Raw genomic sequence first — 18903 nt, forward strand, 5'->3', positions numbered from 1 at the left:
CTATGAATTCTTGTTTCTTCAGATGTCCTGCCCCCCCGTTCTGCATGTGTTTTGTTCCCTCTAGTGCAGAGGTGGCCAAATTTGCTTAATGTAGGAGCCTCATAGAATAAACGTCATATTTTGAGGGCCACAAAAATTGTAGGCCGCTCTGAGCCTCTGTCCTTGAAAGGGCAGCTTCTGGGAGAGCCCTCTCAGCCCCACCCACCTCACAGGGTGTCTGTTATAGGGGAGGAAGGTGAAGGAGATTGTGACCACTCTGAGATTCAGAGTGGAGGGCGGGAATAAATCCAATATCTTCTTCTTCAGCCCTCTGGTTCTTCCCTCCTCCTGGGCATGGCCCCCCCCTCCCCCTCCAACGAAGAGAAGTCGGCCGCCGACCTGGCCACAAAACTCCTGCTCCTGGATGAACTGGTGTCCCTGGAGAACGACGTCACGGAGACCAAGAAGAAGCGCAGTTTCCCGGGGTTTGGGTCCCCCCTCGACAGGCTTTCCACTGCCTCCCTGGATCTGAAAGCCAAGCAGAGGTGAGTCCATGTCCAGCCCTCCTCGTAGGGTTAATCCTGATGGGAAGGGTGGATGGAGAGATGAGGGTGTGATGGGGGGGGGGTGTTTCAGATTTCCCAATCATCTTCTTATGCTGACCTTGGCCTGCTCAGTCTCTGAGCCTAACCTGCCTTACAGGGACATCTCTAGGAATAACATGTCCTTTGTTTAACCCAGAGCAATTAACAGACAGCTTTTGTTGATTTCCCAAGCAAGTGCTATCCAGACAAAATGTTCTTTCAATTAAGAACATAAGAGAAGCCATGCTGGATCAAGCCAGTGGCCCATCCAGTCCAACACCCTGTGTCACATAAGAACATAAGAGAAGCCGTGTTGGATCAGGCCAGTGGCCCCTCCAGTCCAACACTCTGTGTCACATAAAAACATAAGAGAAGCCGTGTTGGATCAGGCCAGTGGCCCCTCCAGTCCAACATTCTGTGTCACATAAGAACATAAGAGAAGCCGTGTTGGATCAGGCCAATGGCCCCTCCAGTCCAACACCCTGTGTCACATAAGAACATAAGAGAAAGCCATGTTGGATCAGGCCAGTGGCCCATCCAGTCCAACACTCTGTGTCACACAGTGGCCAAAAAACCCAGGTGCCATCAGGAGGTCCATCAGTGGGGCCAGGACACTAGAAGCCCTCCCACTGTGCCGCCGCCCCCCCCCCACGCGACAAGCTGGAATTGGTCAGAGAAGGGCGACGAAGATGGTGAGGGGTCTGGAGACGAAGTTCTGAAGGTGCTGGCCATGTTTAGCCTGGAGAGGAGGTGGCTGAGAGGTGATATGATCACCATCTTCAAGGGCTGTCCTATAGAGGATGGTGTGGAATTATTTTCTGTGGCCCGGAAGGTAGGACCAGAACCAATGGGCTGAAATTAAATCAAGAGTATCTGGCTCAACATTAGGAAGAACCTCCTGAGCGTTAGAGCAGTTCCTCAGTGGAGCAGGCTTCCTCAGGAGGTGGTGGGCTCTCCTTCCTTGGAGGTTTTGAAACAGAGGCTAGATGGCCATCTGACAGCAATGAAAATCCTGTGAATTTAGGGGAGGCGTTTGTGAGTTTCCTGCATTGTGCAGGGGGTTGTACTAGATGACCCTCGAGGTCCCTTCCAACTCTATGATTCTATGATCCCGAAGGTCCCTTCCAGCTGTATTATTCTAGAATTCTATAAATAAAATCACAGGCTTGCTATACCACATCAGAGGTTTCTCTAAATCCAGGGTCCTATTTCCCACACTAGCTAGCCAGTTCTGTAGATCCTATCAGCAGAAATTAAAAGGAAACTGCCAGTCTGAGAAGTTACCTCCTCCAAAACTGGCATTTGAAGATAGACTTCCCTTGATCATGAAGGTTCTGTTTAGTCTGTCTAGCTCAAGGTGTCGAGCAACTGGCTGTCATCCGCTTCCTTCTCTCTCTCTCTCTTCCTTCTGCATCACAGCTTGCTTAAGAACATAAGAACATAAGAGAAGCCATGTTGGATCAGGCCAGCGGCCCATCAAGTCCAACACTCTGTGTCACACAGTGGCAAAAAATGTTATATACACACATACACTGTGGCTAATAGCCACTGATGGACCTGTGCTCCATATTTTTATCTAAACCCATCTTGAAGGTGGCTATACTTGTGGCCGCCACCACCTCCTGTGGCAGTGAATTCCACATGTTAATCACCCTTTGGGTGAAGAAGTACTTCCTTTTATCCGTCTTAACCTGTCTGCGCAGCAATTTCATCGATTGCCCACGATTCTTGTATTGGGAGAAAGGGAGAAAAAGTACTTCTTTCTCTACTTTCTCCATTCCATGCATTATCTTGTAAACCTCTATCATGTCACCCCGCAGTCGACGTTTCTCCAAGCTAAAGAGTCCCAAGCGTTTCAATCTTTCTTCATAGGGAAAGTGCTCCAGCCCTTTAATCATTCTAGTTGCCCTTCTCTGCACCTTCTCTAAAGCTATAATATCCTTTTTGAGGTGCGGCGACCAGAACTGCACACAGTACTCCAAATGAGACCGCACCATCGATTTATACAGGGGCATTATGATACTGGCTGATTTGTTTTTCAATTCCCTTCCTAATAATTCCCAGCATGGCATTGGCCTTTTTTATTGCAAACGCACACTGTCTTGACACTTTCAGTGAGTTATCTATCATGACCCCAAGATCTCTCTCTTGATCAGTCTCTGCCAGTTCACACCCCATCAACTTTGTATTTGTAGCTGGGATTCTTAGCCCCAATGTGCATTACTTTGCACTTGGCCACATTCCTCCCCAGGGGAGGAGCCTCAGCCAATGGAGAAAATAGAGGTTTTGCTCTATTTTCTCCATTGCTTTGCCAGGCTTGCTCAGTCACACAGGAACTACAGAGCAAAACCTCTATTTTCTCCATTGGCTGAGGCTCCTCCCCTGGGGAGGAAGTGGGGAGAGCTGCTTTTGTCAGGCTGGCTCAATTGCACAGCAGAGCTACTGCGGCAAGCCTCTCTTCCTTCTATTGGCTGAGGCTCCTCCCCCTCCTGAGGAAGGAGGGAAGAGTCAGAGCTTCCTTTGCCCAGTTCTCTGGATCCCATGGGAGAAAGACAGAGAAAGCACCTTTAAGGCCAATGAGACTAATGTTTTAAGCATGTTTTATTTTAAGGGTTTTTTTTTAAAAAAAATATTTAATTGTGTTTGTTCGTGCCTTTTATAAAGTTTATATCTCTGCTACCTAATCTTAAAAAGACACGCACATGACCTGGCCCAGCAAGGTCAGATTCGGTCCTCGTAACAAATGAATTTGACACCCCTGGTCTAGCTAATGGCTACTTTTGGACCGTCCTATGTCTAGGAAACAGCGTTACTGATGTAACAAACACAAATTTGAGCAGACTTCGGGTGGAAGACGGGAGGGCCTGGCGTGACTTGGTCCGTGGGGTTGCAAAGAGTCGGACTCGACTGTGCGACTGAACAACAAAAATGTCAAGGGATCTGTCTAATCTCCTTCGAAAGGCTCCTAGACCAGTGGATGCCCCTCAGAGTATTTTATTCAACAAATTAATTATGCAGGAGGTGATTTAAAACTGAAAAGGCGGCATCAGCGGAGGCATCCGCTGTTCCGCATTTATAACCTCTGGTGCAGAAGCACAATGTATGGAGAGTTGTCGGGGCAAGGGCACACTTTCGCTCCTTTGCTAGATTCTCGGAAAATGTTACCTTGACATGGAGGTTTAACTTCAGCGTGACCCAGTCCTGCCTGGAGCGGATTTTGCTGAGTCACAACAACTCTTGATTCTTCCCCTCCTGCAGGAAAGTGGCGGAGGTGCCGAAGCGGCGGTTCGGGATTCCTCTAGACCGGATTGGGATGAACCGTTTGAGTAACTCCAGGGGTTAGCTGAGGCAGGTAAGATCCAGCCACCGCCCAAAGCCTCTGGGAATTTGAAGAAACCGAGTCGGCCTTTGCTTGCTGCTGAATCGTCATGCACTCTCAGGTGACCAGACAGATTGATCAACGCTCAGGCATCGTCCTGTTTGTAGAATCCAGTTCCAAGACCTCTTCGAAGAAGAAACTCTTTATAGGCACGAGAGCCAGTTTAGTGCCGTGGCTGTGTGCGGACTCTTATCTGGGAGAACTGGGTTTGATTCCCCACTCCTCCCCTTACAGCTGCCAGTGACCTTGAGTCAGTCACAAGCTCTCACAGAGCTGTTCTGCTTAAGAGCAGTTTCTGTCAGAGCTCCCTCGCCCCGCCTGCCTCACAAGGTGTCTGTTGTGGGGAGGGGAAGGGAACGGAGATTGCAAGCTGGTCTGAGACTCCTTCAGGTAATGAACGGCGGGATATAAATCCAGTCTCCTTCATCATATGTGCTGGGGTGGTAGTTTGGGTTGGCAGGGTTGCCAGTTCTGGGCTGGGGAAAGCCTGGAGATTTGGGGGTGTAGTCCTAGAGAATCTGGGGAGGGCAGACTTCCCACTGTGGGGTACAATGCCCTACTGCCCACTCTCCAAAATGGCCATTTCTTCCAGAGGAACTGAAGTCTAGAGACGAGATTCAATTTGAGATTTCTAGGCTCTACCTGGAGCTCTCAAAGAGGTCCCTGATAAGAACATAAGAGAAGCCATCTTGGATCAGGCCAATGGCCCCTCCAGGCCAACACTCTGTGTCACATAAGAACATAAGAAAAGCCATGTTGGATCAGGCCAATGGCCCATCCAGTCCAACACTCTGTGTCACATAAGAACATAAGAGAAGCCATGTTTGATCAGGCCAGTGGTCCCTCCAGTCCAACACTCTGTGTCACATAAGAACATAAGAGAAGCCATGATGGATCAGGCCAGTGGCCCCTCCAGTCCAACACTCTGTGTCACATAAGAACATAAGAGAAGCCCTGTTGGATCAGGCCAGTGGCCCCTCCAGTCCAACACTCTGTGTCACATAAGAGACGCCATGTTGGATCAGGCCAGTGGCCCATCCAGTCCAACACTCTGTCACGCAGGGGCCAAAAAAAAAACAAAAAAACCAAGTGCCATCAGGAGGTTCACAAGTGGGTCTAGAAGCCCTTCCATTTTACCGCCCCCCCCGCAAACACCAAGAATACAGAGCATCACTGCCCCAGACAGTTCCAATACTTTCCCTATGAACACTTTTCCTATGAAGAAAGGTTAAAGCACTTGGGGCTCTTTAGCTTGGAGAAACGTCGACTGCAGGGTGACATGAGAGAGGTTGACAAGATTATGCATGGGATGGAGAAAGTAGAGAAAGAAGTACTTTTCGCCCTTTCTCACAATACGAGAACTCATGGGCATTCAATAAAATTGCTGAGCAATCGGATTAGAACGGATAAAATGAAGTCGTTCTTCACCCAAAGGGTGATTAACATGTGGAATTCACTGCCACAGGAGGTGGTGGCGGCTACAAGCATAGCCAGGTTCAAGAAGGGATTGGATAAAAATATGGAGCAGAGGTCCATCAGTGGCTATTAGCCACAGTGTTGGACTGGATGGGCCATTGGCCTGATCCAACATGGCTTCTCTTATGTTCTTATGCGACACAGAGTGTTGGACTGGATGGGCCATTGGCCTGATCCAACATGGCTTCTCTTATGTTCTTATGTAACTCAGAGTGTTGGACTGGATGGGCCATTGGCCTGATCCAACATGGCTTCTCTTATGTTCTTATGCGACACAGAGTGTTGGACTGGAGGGGCCATTGGCCTGATCCAACATGGCTTTTCTTATGTTCTTATGCGACACAGTGTTGGACTGGATGGGCCATTGGCCTGATCCAACATGGCTTCTCTTATGTTCTTAATAATATACTGTGGCTATAATATACTGGATATAAATCCAGTTCCTTGCCAGGGTTTCAGCCAAATCTGAATCCAGATTCAGTTGGCAGTGTAAGAGGAAGGCCAGCCTCTGGGTGGGACTGGAGAATCCCCCAGAATTGCCGCTCATCTCCAGACTACAGAGGTCCGATCTCCTGGGGGAAATAGATGCTTTGGAAAGTAGATAAAAGGGGGTCCATCTTCACCCAAAGGGTGATGAACACGTGGAATTCACTGCCACAGGAGGTGGTGGCGGCTGCAAGCATAGCCAGCTTCAAGAGCAGATTGGATCAACATCTGGAGCAGAGGTCCATCAGGGGCTCTTAGTCACAGTGTATTTATTTATTTCTGTACATTTATACTCCGCCCTTTCCCATGAAGGGCTTAGGGCAGATTCCAACAAGCTAAAACATTAAAACCATCAATAAAACATCAGAATAGTTAAAATGGTTAAGTCAATAAATTAAAATTTATTAAGACGGCATGGATGGTCTGAGCACATGAGGTGTATTATCATGTCAACAGTACTGGCCCCAATTGAAGTGGCAATCATTGCTGGGGGGGGGGGCAGTTAAATGGTATAATAGGATATTGTTGGAACTCTGTCTGGGGCAGTGATGTTCTATATTCTTGGTGCTTGGGAGGGACAACTGTGGGAGGGCTTCTGGTGTCCTGGCCCAACTGATGGACCTCCTGATGGCACCTGGGTTTTTTGGCCACTGTGTGACACAGAGTGTTGGACTGGATGGGCCACTGGCCTGATCAAACAGGGCTTCTCTTATGTGACACAGTGTTGGACTGGATGGGACACTGGCCTGATCCAACATGGCTTCTCTTATGTTCTTATGTCTGGGGCAGTGATGCTCTGTATTCTTGGTGCTTGGGGGGGCACAGTGGGAGGGCTTCTAGTGTCCTGGCCCCTCTGGTGGACCTCCTGATGGCACCTGGGTTTTGTCTGGGCCACTGTGTGACAGAAGAGTGTTGGACTGGATGGGCCATTAGCCTGATCCAACATGGCTTTTCTTCTGCGTTTCCTCTTAAGCGGCAGAGTGTTGTGAGTAAAAAATTCTACTTAGTGAGCTGCCGGCATTAAAGTTGTGAGCTCTACTGCAGAAATGATTGCGCTCGGGACCATTTTTCCTGAGCAAAGTCAAAAACGTGTGAGCTGGAGATGAAAAATCTGAGCTAGTTCACACTAACTCGGCTTAGAGGGAACACTGCTTCTCTTACGTTCTTATGGCCCTATGGCATCATACCCCAGAGACCTCTCGCCTTCCTGGGCTGTATCCCCAAATCATCAGGAGTTTCCGGAGCTGGATCTGGCCATCCTCCCGCTCCCATCTTCTTCTGGTGTTCGAGAGGGGAGCTGACAACCTTCCAGCTAACACAGTGGGACCACTTACGTAGGTCTCTTATTGCCTATGTCCCCCCGCCCCACTCAAGGCCCCTGCTGGACATCTTTGTGCACGCTCATGCATTCACAACTTTTCTTTCTGTTGCAGACGGGCCCCGGCCTTTTCAAATCCTCTTCCAGAATATCCTCCAGCCCCTTCCAGAACCCAATTCTGCAAGTCCCCCTCCTCCAGCCCTGGACTAACGACTTCAGAGTGGAAGAACTGATCTCCTGAACCACGTACCCCTCCCTCTGTTCTCTTGCCCGAACTAGGGCAGGTTCCGTCTGCTGAATCGGGACGCTTCTTTCACCGACGCTCTGTCTTGCTGATAAAAAAAAAAGCAACAGAAAGTGAGTGTGTATGGGATCTACTCTTGCGGCATATCCTTCCGTTCAAGACTCGTGGGACTTTGTAAGCAAAATCAGAGTTGCCAGCCTCCAGGTGGGGACTGGGGATCCCCCAGAATTACGGCCGACTTCCACATGACAGACACAGCCGCTTTGGAGAGCAGACACTACGGCATCACAACACCCTGAGGGCCCCCTCCTCCCCAAACCCCACCTCCAAACCTCCAGGAATTTCCCAACCTGGAGTTGGCAGCCTCACGCACTTGGCCAAGAGATGAGGTTGGGCCTTTTTCATTTTGTGCCACCAGATGCAGATTCTTCTGCCTGTTCTATGAATGCCTCTTGCTTTCTGGTTCCCCCTGCTCTCCTTTGCCTCTAGGAAGCCCCGACTGCCCTCTTGACTTGGATCAGAGCAGGGGTGGCCAAACTGTGGCTCTTTCACACGTTGCACGGCTCTTGAAGCCCCTACTGCTCCGTCAGCCGACTTGGAGAAGACGTTTGTCTCTTTAAATCACTTCTCCAAGCCACGCCAGCCAGCAGCTTGGAGAATGCATTTAAAGTTGCTTTCTTTCCACCTCTCTCCCTCTATCTATTTGCCTTCCTTCCTCCCTCCCAGCTCCCAAACATCTGATGTTTATTCTACGTGGATCTTTTCTTAGGCACCCCTGGATCGGAACGCTGCGCCTCTCGACTCCACCCTCTCCTTATGGTTTGACTCCCAGTTTGCAGGTCTTCTGCAGCTTTTCCCAGGTGGAGGCTGCTCTGGAAATTTCCCCGTGGCAGTGTGGGCTACCCGGGTGGGTCTGAGGTGGGAATGCCAACTTCCCAGTGTCAGTTGGAGATCTCTCGCTACAACAGCAATCAGTTCACCTGGAGAAAATGGCTGCTCTGGAAACGGGGCTCAGTGGCCAGACTCCCCAAGCCCTGCCCTCTTCAAGCTCCACCCCCCCCCAATCTCCAGAAATGGAGGCCCAGAGCCTGTCTGTGGACTCGGAAGGCTGGATCCTGCCGATTGCCTTCTGCTAGACTTCCTCCCCCTTTGTGCTTCCAGCGTTGACAGGTAACGGAACCCCTTTCTCCTGCTCCGTAGTATCCTTTTTGAGATTCATCAATCAGAATTTTACTTTCAGAGAGTAGCTGTGTTGGTCTGCAGTGGGAAAGCTAGATTCGAGTGCAGTAGCACCTTAGAGAGATCACCAAGGTTATCAGGATAGAAGCTTCCGAAAGGCGGATGCCTTGTATCTGATGAAGGGAGCTTAGCTCTCAGAATTTGAGTTGGACTCAAAGGTGTTCTTGGACTCAACACATGCTGTCTGGAAACCGGCTTTGCACAGTCTTCCAAATATGGCTATATCACAGACCTATACAGAAGCATTACAGTGCTGTTTTGATTTTCAATCCCTTTCTTAATAATTTCCAGCAGGTGGTTTACTTTTTCCACCACCATCACACACGGTGTGGACATATATATGGAGCTCTCTACAACCACCCCAGGGCCTCTCTTAATATCGGCCTCAGCCAATTCCAGCTCCATGGCTGTATATTTAATTGCAGGGTCCTTTCAGAGAACCAGTTTGGTGTAGTGGTTAAGTGTGTGGACTCTTACTGCAAATTGAAGAATTGCAGATTTATACCCTTTCTCTCTGAATCACTCAGAGCAGCTTACAATCTCCTTTCAAGGACAACTCCTATGAGAGCTGTGGCTGACCCAAGACCATTCCAGCAGCTGCAAGTGGAGGAGTGGGGAATCAAACCCGGTTCTCCCAGATAAGAGAGCACTGGCTGACCCAAGGCCATTCCAGCAGCTGCAAGTGGAGGAGTGGGGAATCAAACACGGCTCTCCCAGATAAGAGAGCTCTGGCTGACCCAAGGCCATTCCAGGTGGAAGTGGAGGAGTGGGGAATCAGTTTCCCCTGGAGAAAATGGCTGCTTTGGAGGGGGGTTGTGGCATTAAAACCAGCGGAGGCCCCCCCCAAAAAATCCCACCCTCCCCAGCTCCCACCCCCAAAACCTCCAGGAATCTTCCAGCCCTGTCGGCAACTATACCACTCAGCCAATTTGGAGAGGTCCTCCAAGAGCTCTTTTCTAATCTGCTTTGGTTTTCACTATCCACACCACTCCTTGCTGGTTCTTGGCTTTCTCTGCTTCAAAGGAGAGCTGTTACTTGTTTGGGATCATGTGGTGGAACAAGCAAAACGAAAACTCAACAGGGAGGAAAATGCTCAGCAGACTCGAATGCAGCTTTGCCTGTAAATGTCATGTTTTCCTCCTCCTCCTTTTTTGCCTGGTTGAGCCACCTACACCATTCCCAATAATGGATAATATTGAATTAGTGGCTTTGGGTGGGGTGCAGGAAAGAGGTGTTGCATTTTGATGTACGAAGCTTTACATAACACGAGAGTGTTTTAAAGTGCTGTCGACCACAGCGCAGAGATGGGTGGCTGTTCATGATTTCTGTTACATGTCCTTCACAATTAAAGATCAAAAACAAAAGCTGAAATTGTGTGCGAGAGCCTTCATTGCTCACGGGTGGAACTGCTGTCACTTCAGCCCAAGCGAGGACTAAGGAAGAAATCAGAGAATACAAGTCACCTACAGAGCCATTATCTGGAGGCAATTTTAAAAGGAAGCCCAGCCTCGAAGGTGCCGAAATTCTTGCGTGTTGCTCTGGAGGAGGTTCCAGCTGTTCAAGTCAAGTGTCGTTTATCTCTGGTTTTAAATTAGGTTTCGAAATATGGTCTGATCATGCTTGGATGGATTGTTCTGTTCTGAACAAGGAAACAACAATTTGACAACTAGGTTAGGAATTAAGCAAAACTATTTTAATTTAAGGAAAAAATATAAGCGACTTGAACTTGAAACCTGAAATTAAAAAACCGCTTCAAGGAAAATGCACATTGTAATGCACCCCAAGTTGCGATACGGGATGCACTGAAACCTGTTCTTTGAGGAAAACTTTATTTCCGTATCTTCTAACCTATAAAGAAAAACAAAAACAGGAAAGGGAGGAATTAATAAAAAATTTTCCACCTAGAAAAAGAACATAAGAAAACTGGCAACAAGGAAGCTTACAAAAGATTATTGGCAGAATGTAAATCACTGGTAGCTTTCGAAACACAGATTTAAAAAATTAACATATCTGAAACAAAAATACTGGCGAGAAAGAATTCAAAGGCAGTTCCCTCACAGGTGACTTAGTGGTTGTGTATTCTGAACCCAGAAAAGTCACTTCAGTCTTTTCAAGATACATTACAGGTTAAAACGGATAAAAGGAAGTCCTTCTTCACCCAAAGGGTGATTAACATGTGGAATTCACTGCCACAGGAGGTGGTGGCGGCCACAAGCATGGCCACCTTCAAGAGGGGGTTAGATAAAAATATGGAGCAGAGGTCAGTTAGCCACAGCATATTGTTGGAACTCTGTCTGGGGCAGTGATGCTCTGTATTCTTGGTGCTTGGGGGAGGGGGGGGCAAAGCAGAAGGGCTTCTAGACCCACTTGTGAACCTCCTGATGGCACTTGGGGTTTTTTGGCCACTGTGTGACACAGAGTGTTGGACTGGAGGGGCCATTGGCCTGATCTAACATGGCTTCTCTTGCCCTGCCAGCAAAACTTTAAATTTACGGCAAAAGTCTTTAAATGACTTTTTGCGGGCCTACAGGAAACTGCAACCCAAATTTACCATTTTGTGTAGGCCAACCAATCTGGAGGGCTTTCCTGACTTGAAAGCTAACTATGAAGCAACCTAACTTGATAGACATATCCCACAAATGGGCACATTTTATTATTATTTATTAATGAATTGCCTCATCCCAGCCAGCGCCAGGCTCTGGGTGATGTACAACATAAAATAAAATACATATATTAATATCAATAAAATCAGTTACATTAAAAAGAAATTATAAACCTAATGGCATCTCATTTAAAGTGATATTCTCCAGTCATCACATCAGGGGTGGGGGGATCCCCCAAGAGGGGGTGGGGAGAAACAGATGCCAGCATGGCTACCCTCGCTGTCCTTACGCAACGGTTTGGTGGAACATCTCTGGCCTTACAAGCCCTGTGGAACTGTAGAAGATCCCATAGGGCCCTAATGTCTTCTGGCAGAGCGTTCCACCAAGTCAAGGCCAAGACTGAAAAAGTCCTGGCCCTCGGTGAGGAAAGTCAGAGAGCCAGTTTGGTATAGTGGTTAAGTGTGTGAAACCTGGGAGAACCGGGTTTGATTCCCCACTCCTCCACTTGCAGCTGCTGGAATGGCCTTGGGCCAGCCAGAGCTCTCTTATCTGGGAGAACCGGGTTTGATTCTACACTCCTCCACTGGCACCTGCTGGAATGGCCTTAGGTCAGCCAGAGCTCTCTTATCTGGGAGAACCGGGTTTGATTTCCCACGCCTCCACTTGCAGCTGCTGGAATGACCTTGGGTCAGCCATAGCTCTTGCAGGTGTCCTTGAAAGGGCAGCTGCTGAGCTAGCAATGCTTTGAGAGTCAGTTTAGCGTAGTGGTGAAATGCGCGGACTCTTATCTGGGAGAACCGGGTTTGATTCCCCACTCCTCCACTTGCACCTGCTAGCATGGCCTTGGGTCAGCCATAGCTCTGGCAGAGGTTGTCCTTGAAAGGGCAGCTGCTGGGAGAGCCCTCTCCAGTGTCAGACCCTAGAAAGCTTACTGTTATGATATAATGCTGTGTTCAAACTGCAATGAGTTGCCTGACCTAACTGACTCCATTTTCTAACATTTGCTACAAACCCCAAATAGAAGCCTTGCATATCAAAGTAGAAGTGAAGCTGTTACTAATCCCACTGTGAGTTCCTGTCCTTGGTACTAACAAAGGCAACAACCCTTTGAAGATAAAATGCCTCAGGGGCAGCTAGCTGAACTGTTCCTGTGAGAAAGAGAACCACAATAAGATAAGAGAAAGCAAACGTGTGAAATGTATCACTTTAGTGTGGGAATGTAGTTTTGTTTAGAAAGCCTTTGATGTGCTCCTAGTTAAAATATCTATGCTCCAAGCAAAGAGTATCAGTTCCAAACTATCTATGCTCAGAACCTTTGGATTATCAAATAAAGTCTTAACATTGTAACCAATGGAAGTCTGCTTAATTTGAAGTTCCACTGTCTGACATCCAGACCCACCCATCTTACAGGGTGTTTGTTGTGGGGGAGGAAGGGAAAGGAGATTGTGAGCTGCTCTGAGACTCTTTGGAGTGGAGGGCGGGATATAAATCCAATATCTTCATCTACCTCACAGGGTGTCTGTTGGTGGGGGAGGAAGGGAAAGGAGATTGTGAGCCGCTGTGAGATGCTTCAGAGTGGAGGGCGGGATATAAATCCAATATCTTCATCTACCTCACAGGGTGTCTGTTGGTGGGGGAGGAAGGGAAAGGAGATTGTGAGCCGCTGTGAGACGCTTCAGAGTGGAGGGCGGGATATAAATCCAATATCTTCATCTACCTCACAGGGTGTCTGTTGGTGGGGGGGGGGGGGAAGGTAAAGGAGATTGTAGGCCGCTCTGTCCTTGAAAAAGCAGCTGCTGTGAGAGCCCTCTCCAGCCCCACCCACTTCACAGGGTGTCTGTTGTGGGGGAGGAAGGGAAAGGAGATTGTAGGCCGCTCTGTCCTTGAAAAAGCAGCTGCTGTGAGAGCCCTCTCCAGCCCCACCCACCTCACAGGGTGTCTGTTGTGGCGGAGGAAGGGAAAGGAGATTGTGAGCTGCTCTGAGACTCTGTCCTTGAAAGAGCAGCTGCTGTGAGAGCCCTCTCCAGCCCCACCCACCTCCCAGGGTGTCTGTTGTGGGGGAGGAAGGGAAAGGAGATTGTGAGCCACTCTGAGACTCTGTCCTTGAAAGGGCAGCTGCTGGGAGAGCCCTCTCAGCCCCACCCACCTCTTTTGGGCCGGGAATCACCAGCAGATTCTGACCAGTGGAGCGTAATGCCCTTCCAGGGATCTAGTGGAAGAGGTGGTCCCATAGATACACTGGTCCCAGACCCCTCAAGGTCTTAAAGGTCATAACCAAAACCTTGAAATCTGACCCGGCACTCAACTGTCACTCAGTGTAGCCAGCGCAGCACGGGAAGAATGTGCCGTCCGTGGTGTTCTCATCAAGACTCGCGCTGGTGCATTCTGGACCCGTTGGGAGCTTCCGGATAAGACTCAAGGGTAGGCCGACACAGTAGTTACAGTATTCTAATCTGGTGGTGACCATCACACGTATCACTGTGGCCAGGTCCAAGCAAGATAGGAAGGGAGCCAGCTGCCCAGCTTGAGGGATATGAAAAAAATTCCACCTTGGCAATAGGCAGGACCTGGGCCGCCACTGAAGGCGAGGTATCCGGTGTCACTCCTAAGCTCTTGACAGTAAGATTTACAGAAATCCACACTTCAATTAAAATTAAGCAGAGAATTATTACAGTTCCATATTTCCAATTAAAAGGCAATGATCAAATACTCCATAACCGTGAAAACTGCATTTAGGCAGATTTGTCGCAATTCTCTCAAGAGCTGTTCTCTGAAAGCGATCTGAGGCCCACTCACTTCATGCGGTGTCTCCTGGAGGGAGTGGAAGGGAAGGTGATTTGGACATTCCGCTAAACAGCAAGGTACTTCGCCAAAACGACTCCTTAAAATTTTTTTTAAAAAATAAGGTGATGCAGCTAGAAACCTGTCTCCATTTTTACTATCATCTATGCTAATTCCGGAATAAATCTTCCTCTACACTAGGAACAGTTTGTGCACTTTGGCTGCAATAACTCGCTCAGCCAACATCTGCCCTTCTTTTTCCTACTGCACATACACAAGAGGTCAGCTTGACAGCGGCAGAGCTAGGATTCCCTTCAAGAAGAAGAAGAAGAAGATATTGGATTTATATCCCGCCCTCCACTCCGAAGAGTCTCAGAGCAGCTCACAATCTCCTTTACCTTCCTCCCCCACAACAGACACCCTGTGAGGTGGGTGGGGCTGAGGGGGCTCTCACAGCAGCTGCCCTTTCAAGGACAACCTCTGCCAGAGCTATGGCTGACCCAAGGCCATGCTAGCAGGTGCAAGTGGAGGAGTGGGGAATCAAACCCGGTTCTCCCAGATAAGAGTCTGCACACTTAACCACTACACCAAACTGGCTCTCAACCCAGAACCTCCCTCTCGCTTCCCCTTTCTCAGCTCAGCTCCACCCCAGCAACAGCCAGCCTGTAATTCCCTCCTTGTATCTTATCAAAGAGCCTTCATTTTTAATGCGGTTTAACAAAGAAGAAAGACTGCGGATTTATAGCCCGCTCTTCTCTCTGAATCAGTCTCAGAGCAGCTTACAATCTCCTTCCCCCACAACAGACACCCTGTGAGGTGGGTGGGGCTGAGAGAGCTTTCCCAGAAGCTGCCCTTTCAAGGATAGCTCTGCGAGAGCTCTGGCTGACCCAAGGCCATTCCAGCAGATGCAAGTGGAGGAGTGGGGGAATTAAACCTAATTTCCCCAGATAAGAGTCCACACAATTAACCACTACACCAAAATGGCTCTGAAAGGTTGAGGGTGCTCATGACTCTTGGTGGAAGGAGCAGGACCTCCTATGAAATGCTAGGAGTTCCAGTAGTGCCAAACACTGGATCAATTCTCAGTGTGGAAGCACCCTCAAAACCACGACGTTTTGCAGAAAGCAGCTCCCTGACGCACGTTCTTTTCGTTCCAATAGCAGTTAAGCAAATGAAATCCCCTTAGCGATTATGACCTCCGAGCTACCTAATGAAAACTAATTATTACTGTATGAAATACCTTCGCATAGCCTCCTGATTCATGCTGCAAGCACAGCTCAGAGCCTGGAGAGACCGAAACATCAAAGAAGAGCATGTTATGGTGTGGTCACATTTCTCAATGCGCGCGCCTGATCCTTCTTGCACTCCGATGATCTTGGTGTGGACACCTGAAAAGAAAAAATCATTACACTTGTTTTCTAAAAAAAATCAAAAGATTCCACTTCTAAAATGCGGCCTCCTGAATATGCCTCCACCAGAAGCCCCTAAGGCACACCGTAGATTCAGCACGCTCCCAGCAGACCTTATGTCTCTTTCCCATTCACAAGAATTCTCTCTTCTATATTCACAGTCAGAGACATCCACATGGGTACCAGAGTTTTCTGCGTGTGCTTTATCCATCAGCTGCCATTTCCTCTGCAATTGTCCTCATGTGCCACCAGAGGGCATTATTAGTTCACAGCAGCTTAACAGAACACAGCTGGAACCCAGGACTGCCTTTAAGACCAACACAGTTTTATTGCGAATGTGAGTGTGCTGGAAGCAGACATCATCAGACAATGGAATGGGGTAGTTAGCAGGATAGGGTTAAGCACGAAAAAACGGTACAAAGTTGGAATCCAGTGGCAAACTAGTGATATTAACTAACTGAAAGAATAACAGTTTGGTCTGGATAAGAACATAAGAGAAGCCATGTTGGATCTGGACAATGGCCCATCCAGTCCAACACTCTGTGTCACACAGTGGCCAAAAAAACCCAAGTGCCATCAGGAGGTTCACAAGTGGGTCTAGAAGCCCTTCCGCTTTGCCCCCCCCCCCCCACTCCAAGCACCAAGAATACAGAGCATCACTGCCCCAGACAGAGTTCCAACAATATGCTGTGGCTAACAGCCACTGATGGATCTCAGCTCCAAATTTTTATCCAATCCCCTTTTGAAGTTGGCTATGCTTGTAGCCGCCACCACCTCTTGTGGCAGTGAATTCCACATGTTAATCACCCTTTGGTACAAGGGAAGGGTATAGGAGGGACGGTGGCTCAGTGGTAGAGCATCTGCTGGGGAAGCAGAGAAGGTCCCAGGCTGAATCCCCGGCATCTCCAACTGAAAAGGGTCCATGCAAATGAGTGTGAAAAACCTCAACTTGAGGCCAGTCTGAGTAGACAATACTGACTTTGATGGACCAAGGGTCTGATTCAGAATACGGCAGCTTCATATGTTCATATTTAGTATAAATTGCTTGGGAAAACAGCAAAAGGTAATACACATGTAGGAATTGGAGAATGATAGTGAGAATGACAGTAGACATGGAGTCTGTTGACTGCTCTATTTTTGCCTCCTCAAGCACGGCTCAAACTGAGGAAATCTTTTTTCTCAGAGGTGCTTCAGTCCACCAGTGTACTTTTTAACAGGTGGGATAGCATTATAAATATCATTCCAGTTTGTCAATACAAAAAAAAAAGATACATTAGAATAGACCGGAAGATAGATTTAGCGTATGCAATGGGATAAACAACCAATATCCATTTTGTATGCTCACTAAATATGCCAAGACAAACAGCTACGTGTGGCTTTGTTCACTGTGCCGGATTCCTCGTCTGATGGAGTGTGCTTAAGAGAGCACACGAAAGCTTACGTGCCGAATAAAACTAAGTTGGTCTTAAAGGTGTCACTTCCCCCCCCTCATTTGTATATTTTAATGAATTTTGAAAATATACACGTTAATATCAATATTAATACTCATATACAATTTATCTTATTTGGTGTACTGGTTAAGTGTGCGGACTCCTATCTGGGAGAACCGGGTTTGATTCCCCACTCCTCCACTTGCAGCTGCTGGCATGGCCTTGGGTCAGCCATAGCTCTGGCAGAGGTTGTCCTTGAAAGGAGTGCTTCTTTCAGAACTCTCTCAGCCTCACCCACCTCACAGGGTGTCTGTTGTGGGGGAGGAAGAGAAAGGAGATTGTGAGCTGCTCTGAGACTCTTGAGTGGAGGGCGGAATATAAATCCAATGTCTTCTTCCTTTCTTATGGAATCAAGTTATAAACAGGCATAAATACTTGCATACATACAATAAAACATCTAGTAAGAATTTTAAGTTATGCAGATGTGTCTAGATATGTAGACCACTTTCTATCCAAGGAGAGAGACCCAAGATGAAAACAAGATTAAAGTTAAGAAGATATTGGATTTATATCCCGCCCTCCACTCCAAAGAGTCTCAGAGCGGCTCACAATCTCCTTTCCCTTCCTCCCCCACAACAGACACGCTGTGAGGTGGGTGGGGCAGAGAGGGCTCTCACAGCAGCTGCCCTTTCAAAGACAGTCTCAGAGCGGCTCACAAACTCCTTTCCCTTCCTCCCCAACAACACCCTCTCACAGCAGCTGCCCTTTCAAGGACAACCTCTGCCAGAGCTATGGCTGACCCAAGGCCATTCCAGCAGGTGCAAAGCGGAGGAGTGGGGAATCAAATCTGATTCTCCCAGATAAGAGTCTGCACACTTAACCAATACACCAAGAAGATACTGGATTTAGATCCCACCCTATACTCTGAATCTCAGAGTCTCAAAGCAGTCACAATCTCTACCTCCCCCCCCCACCCACAAAACACCCTGTGAGGTGGGTGGGGCTGAGAGCTCTCACAGCAGCTGCCCTTTCAAGGACAGAGTCTCAGAGCGGGTCACACTCTCCTTTCCCTTCCTCCCCAACAAGGCACCCTGTGAGGTGGGTGGGGCTGAGAGAGCTCTCACAGCAGCTGCCCTTTCAAGGACAACCTCTGCCAGAGCTATGGCTGACCCAAGGCCATTCCAGCAGGTGCAAGTGGAGGAGGGGAGAATCAAACCCTGTTCTCCCAGATAAGGGAGCTATGGCTGACCCAAGGCCATTCCAGCAGGTGCAAGTGGAGGAGTGGGGAATCAAACCTGGTTCTCCCAGATAAGAGAGCTATGGCTGACCTAAGGCCATGCTAGCAGGTGCAAGTGGAGGAGTGGGGAATCAAACCCGGTTCTCCCAGATAAGAGAGCTCTGGCTGACCCAAGGCCATTCCAGCAGCTGCAAGTGGAGGAGTGGGGAATCAAACCCGGTTCTCCCAGAGAAGAGAGCTCTGGCTGACCCAAGGCCATTCCAGCAGCTGCAAGCGGAGGAGTGGGGAATCAAACCCGGTTCTCCCAGAGAAGAGAGCTATGGCTGATCCAAGGCCATTCCAGCAGCTGCAAGCGGAGGAGTGGGGAATCAAACCCGGTTCTCCCAGAGAAGAGAGCTATGGCTGACCCAAGGCCATTCCAGCAGCTGCAAGCGGAGGAGTGGGGAATCAAACCCAGTTCTCCCAGATAAGAGAGCTATGGCTGATCCAAGGCCCTTCCAGCAGCTGCAAGTGGAGGAGTGGGGAATCAAACCCGGTTCTCCCAGGGAAGAGAGCTATGGCTGACCCAAGGCCATTCCAGCAGCTGCAAGCGGAGGAGTGGGGAATCAAACCCAGTTCTCCCAGATAAGAGAGCTATGGCTGACCCAAGGCCATTCCAGAAGCTGCAAGTGGAGGAGTGGGGAATCAAACCTGGTTCTCCCAGATAAGAGTGCTCTGGCTGACCCCAGGCCATTCCAG

General features: G+C 48.7%; 1 protein-coding gene across 1 annotated transcript; it reads left to right on the top strand.

Moving 5' to 3' along the window:
* Nucleotides 1-309: 309 nt before the first annotated feature.
* On the top strand, nt 310-3917 carry OSTN (osteocrin). The gene is made up of 2 exons (XM_060240942.1): nt 310-524; nt 3822-3917. Exons 1-2 carry the CDS (start codon nt 334-336, stop codon nt 3904-3906), a joined length of 276 nt encoding a protein of 91 aa, XP_060096925.1. The 5' UTR covers nt 310-333; the 3' UTR covers nt 3907-3917.
* Nucleotides 3918-18903: the final 14986 nt, after the last annotated feature.

The sequence above is a fragment of the Heteronotia binoei genome, chromosome 6 (genome assembly GCF_032191835.1).
Source record: "Heteronotia binoei isolate CCM8104 ecotype False Entrance Well chromosome 6, APGP_CSIRO_Hbin_v1, whole genome shotgun sequence".
Taxonomy (NCBI): Eukaryota; Metazoa; Chordata; class Lepidosauria; order Squamata; family Gekkonidae; genus Heteronotia; species Heteronotia binoei.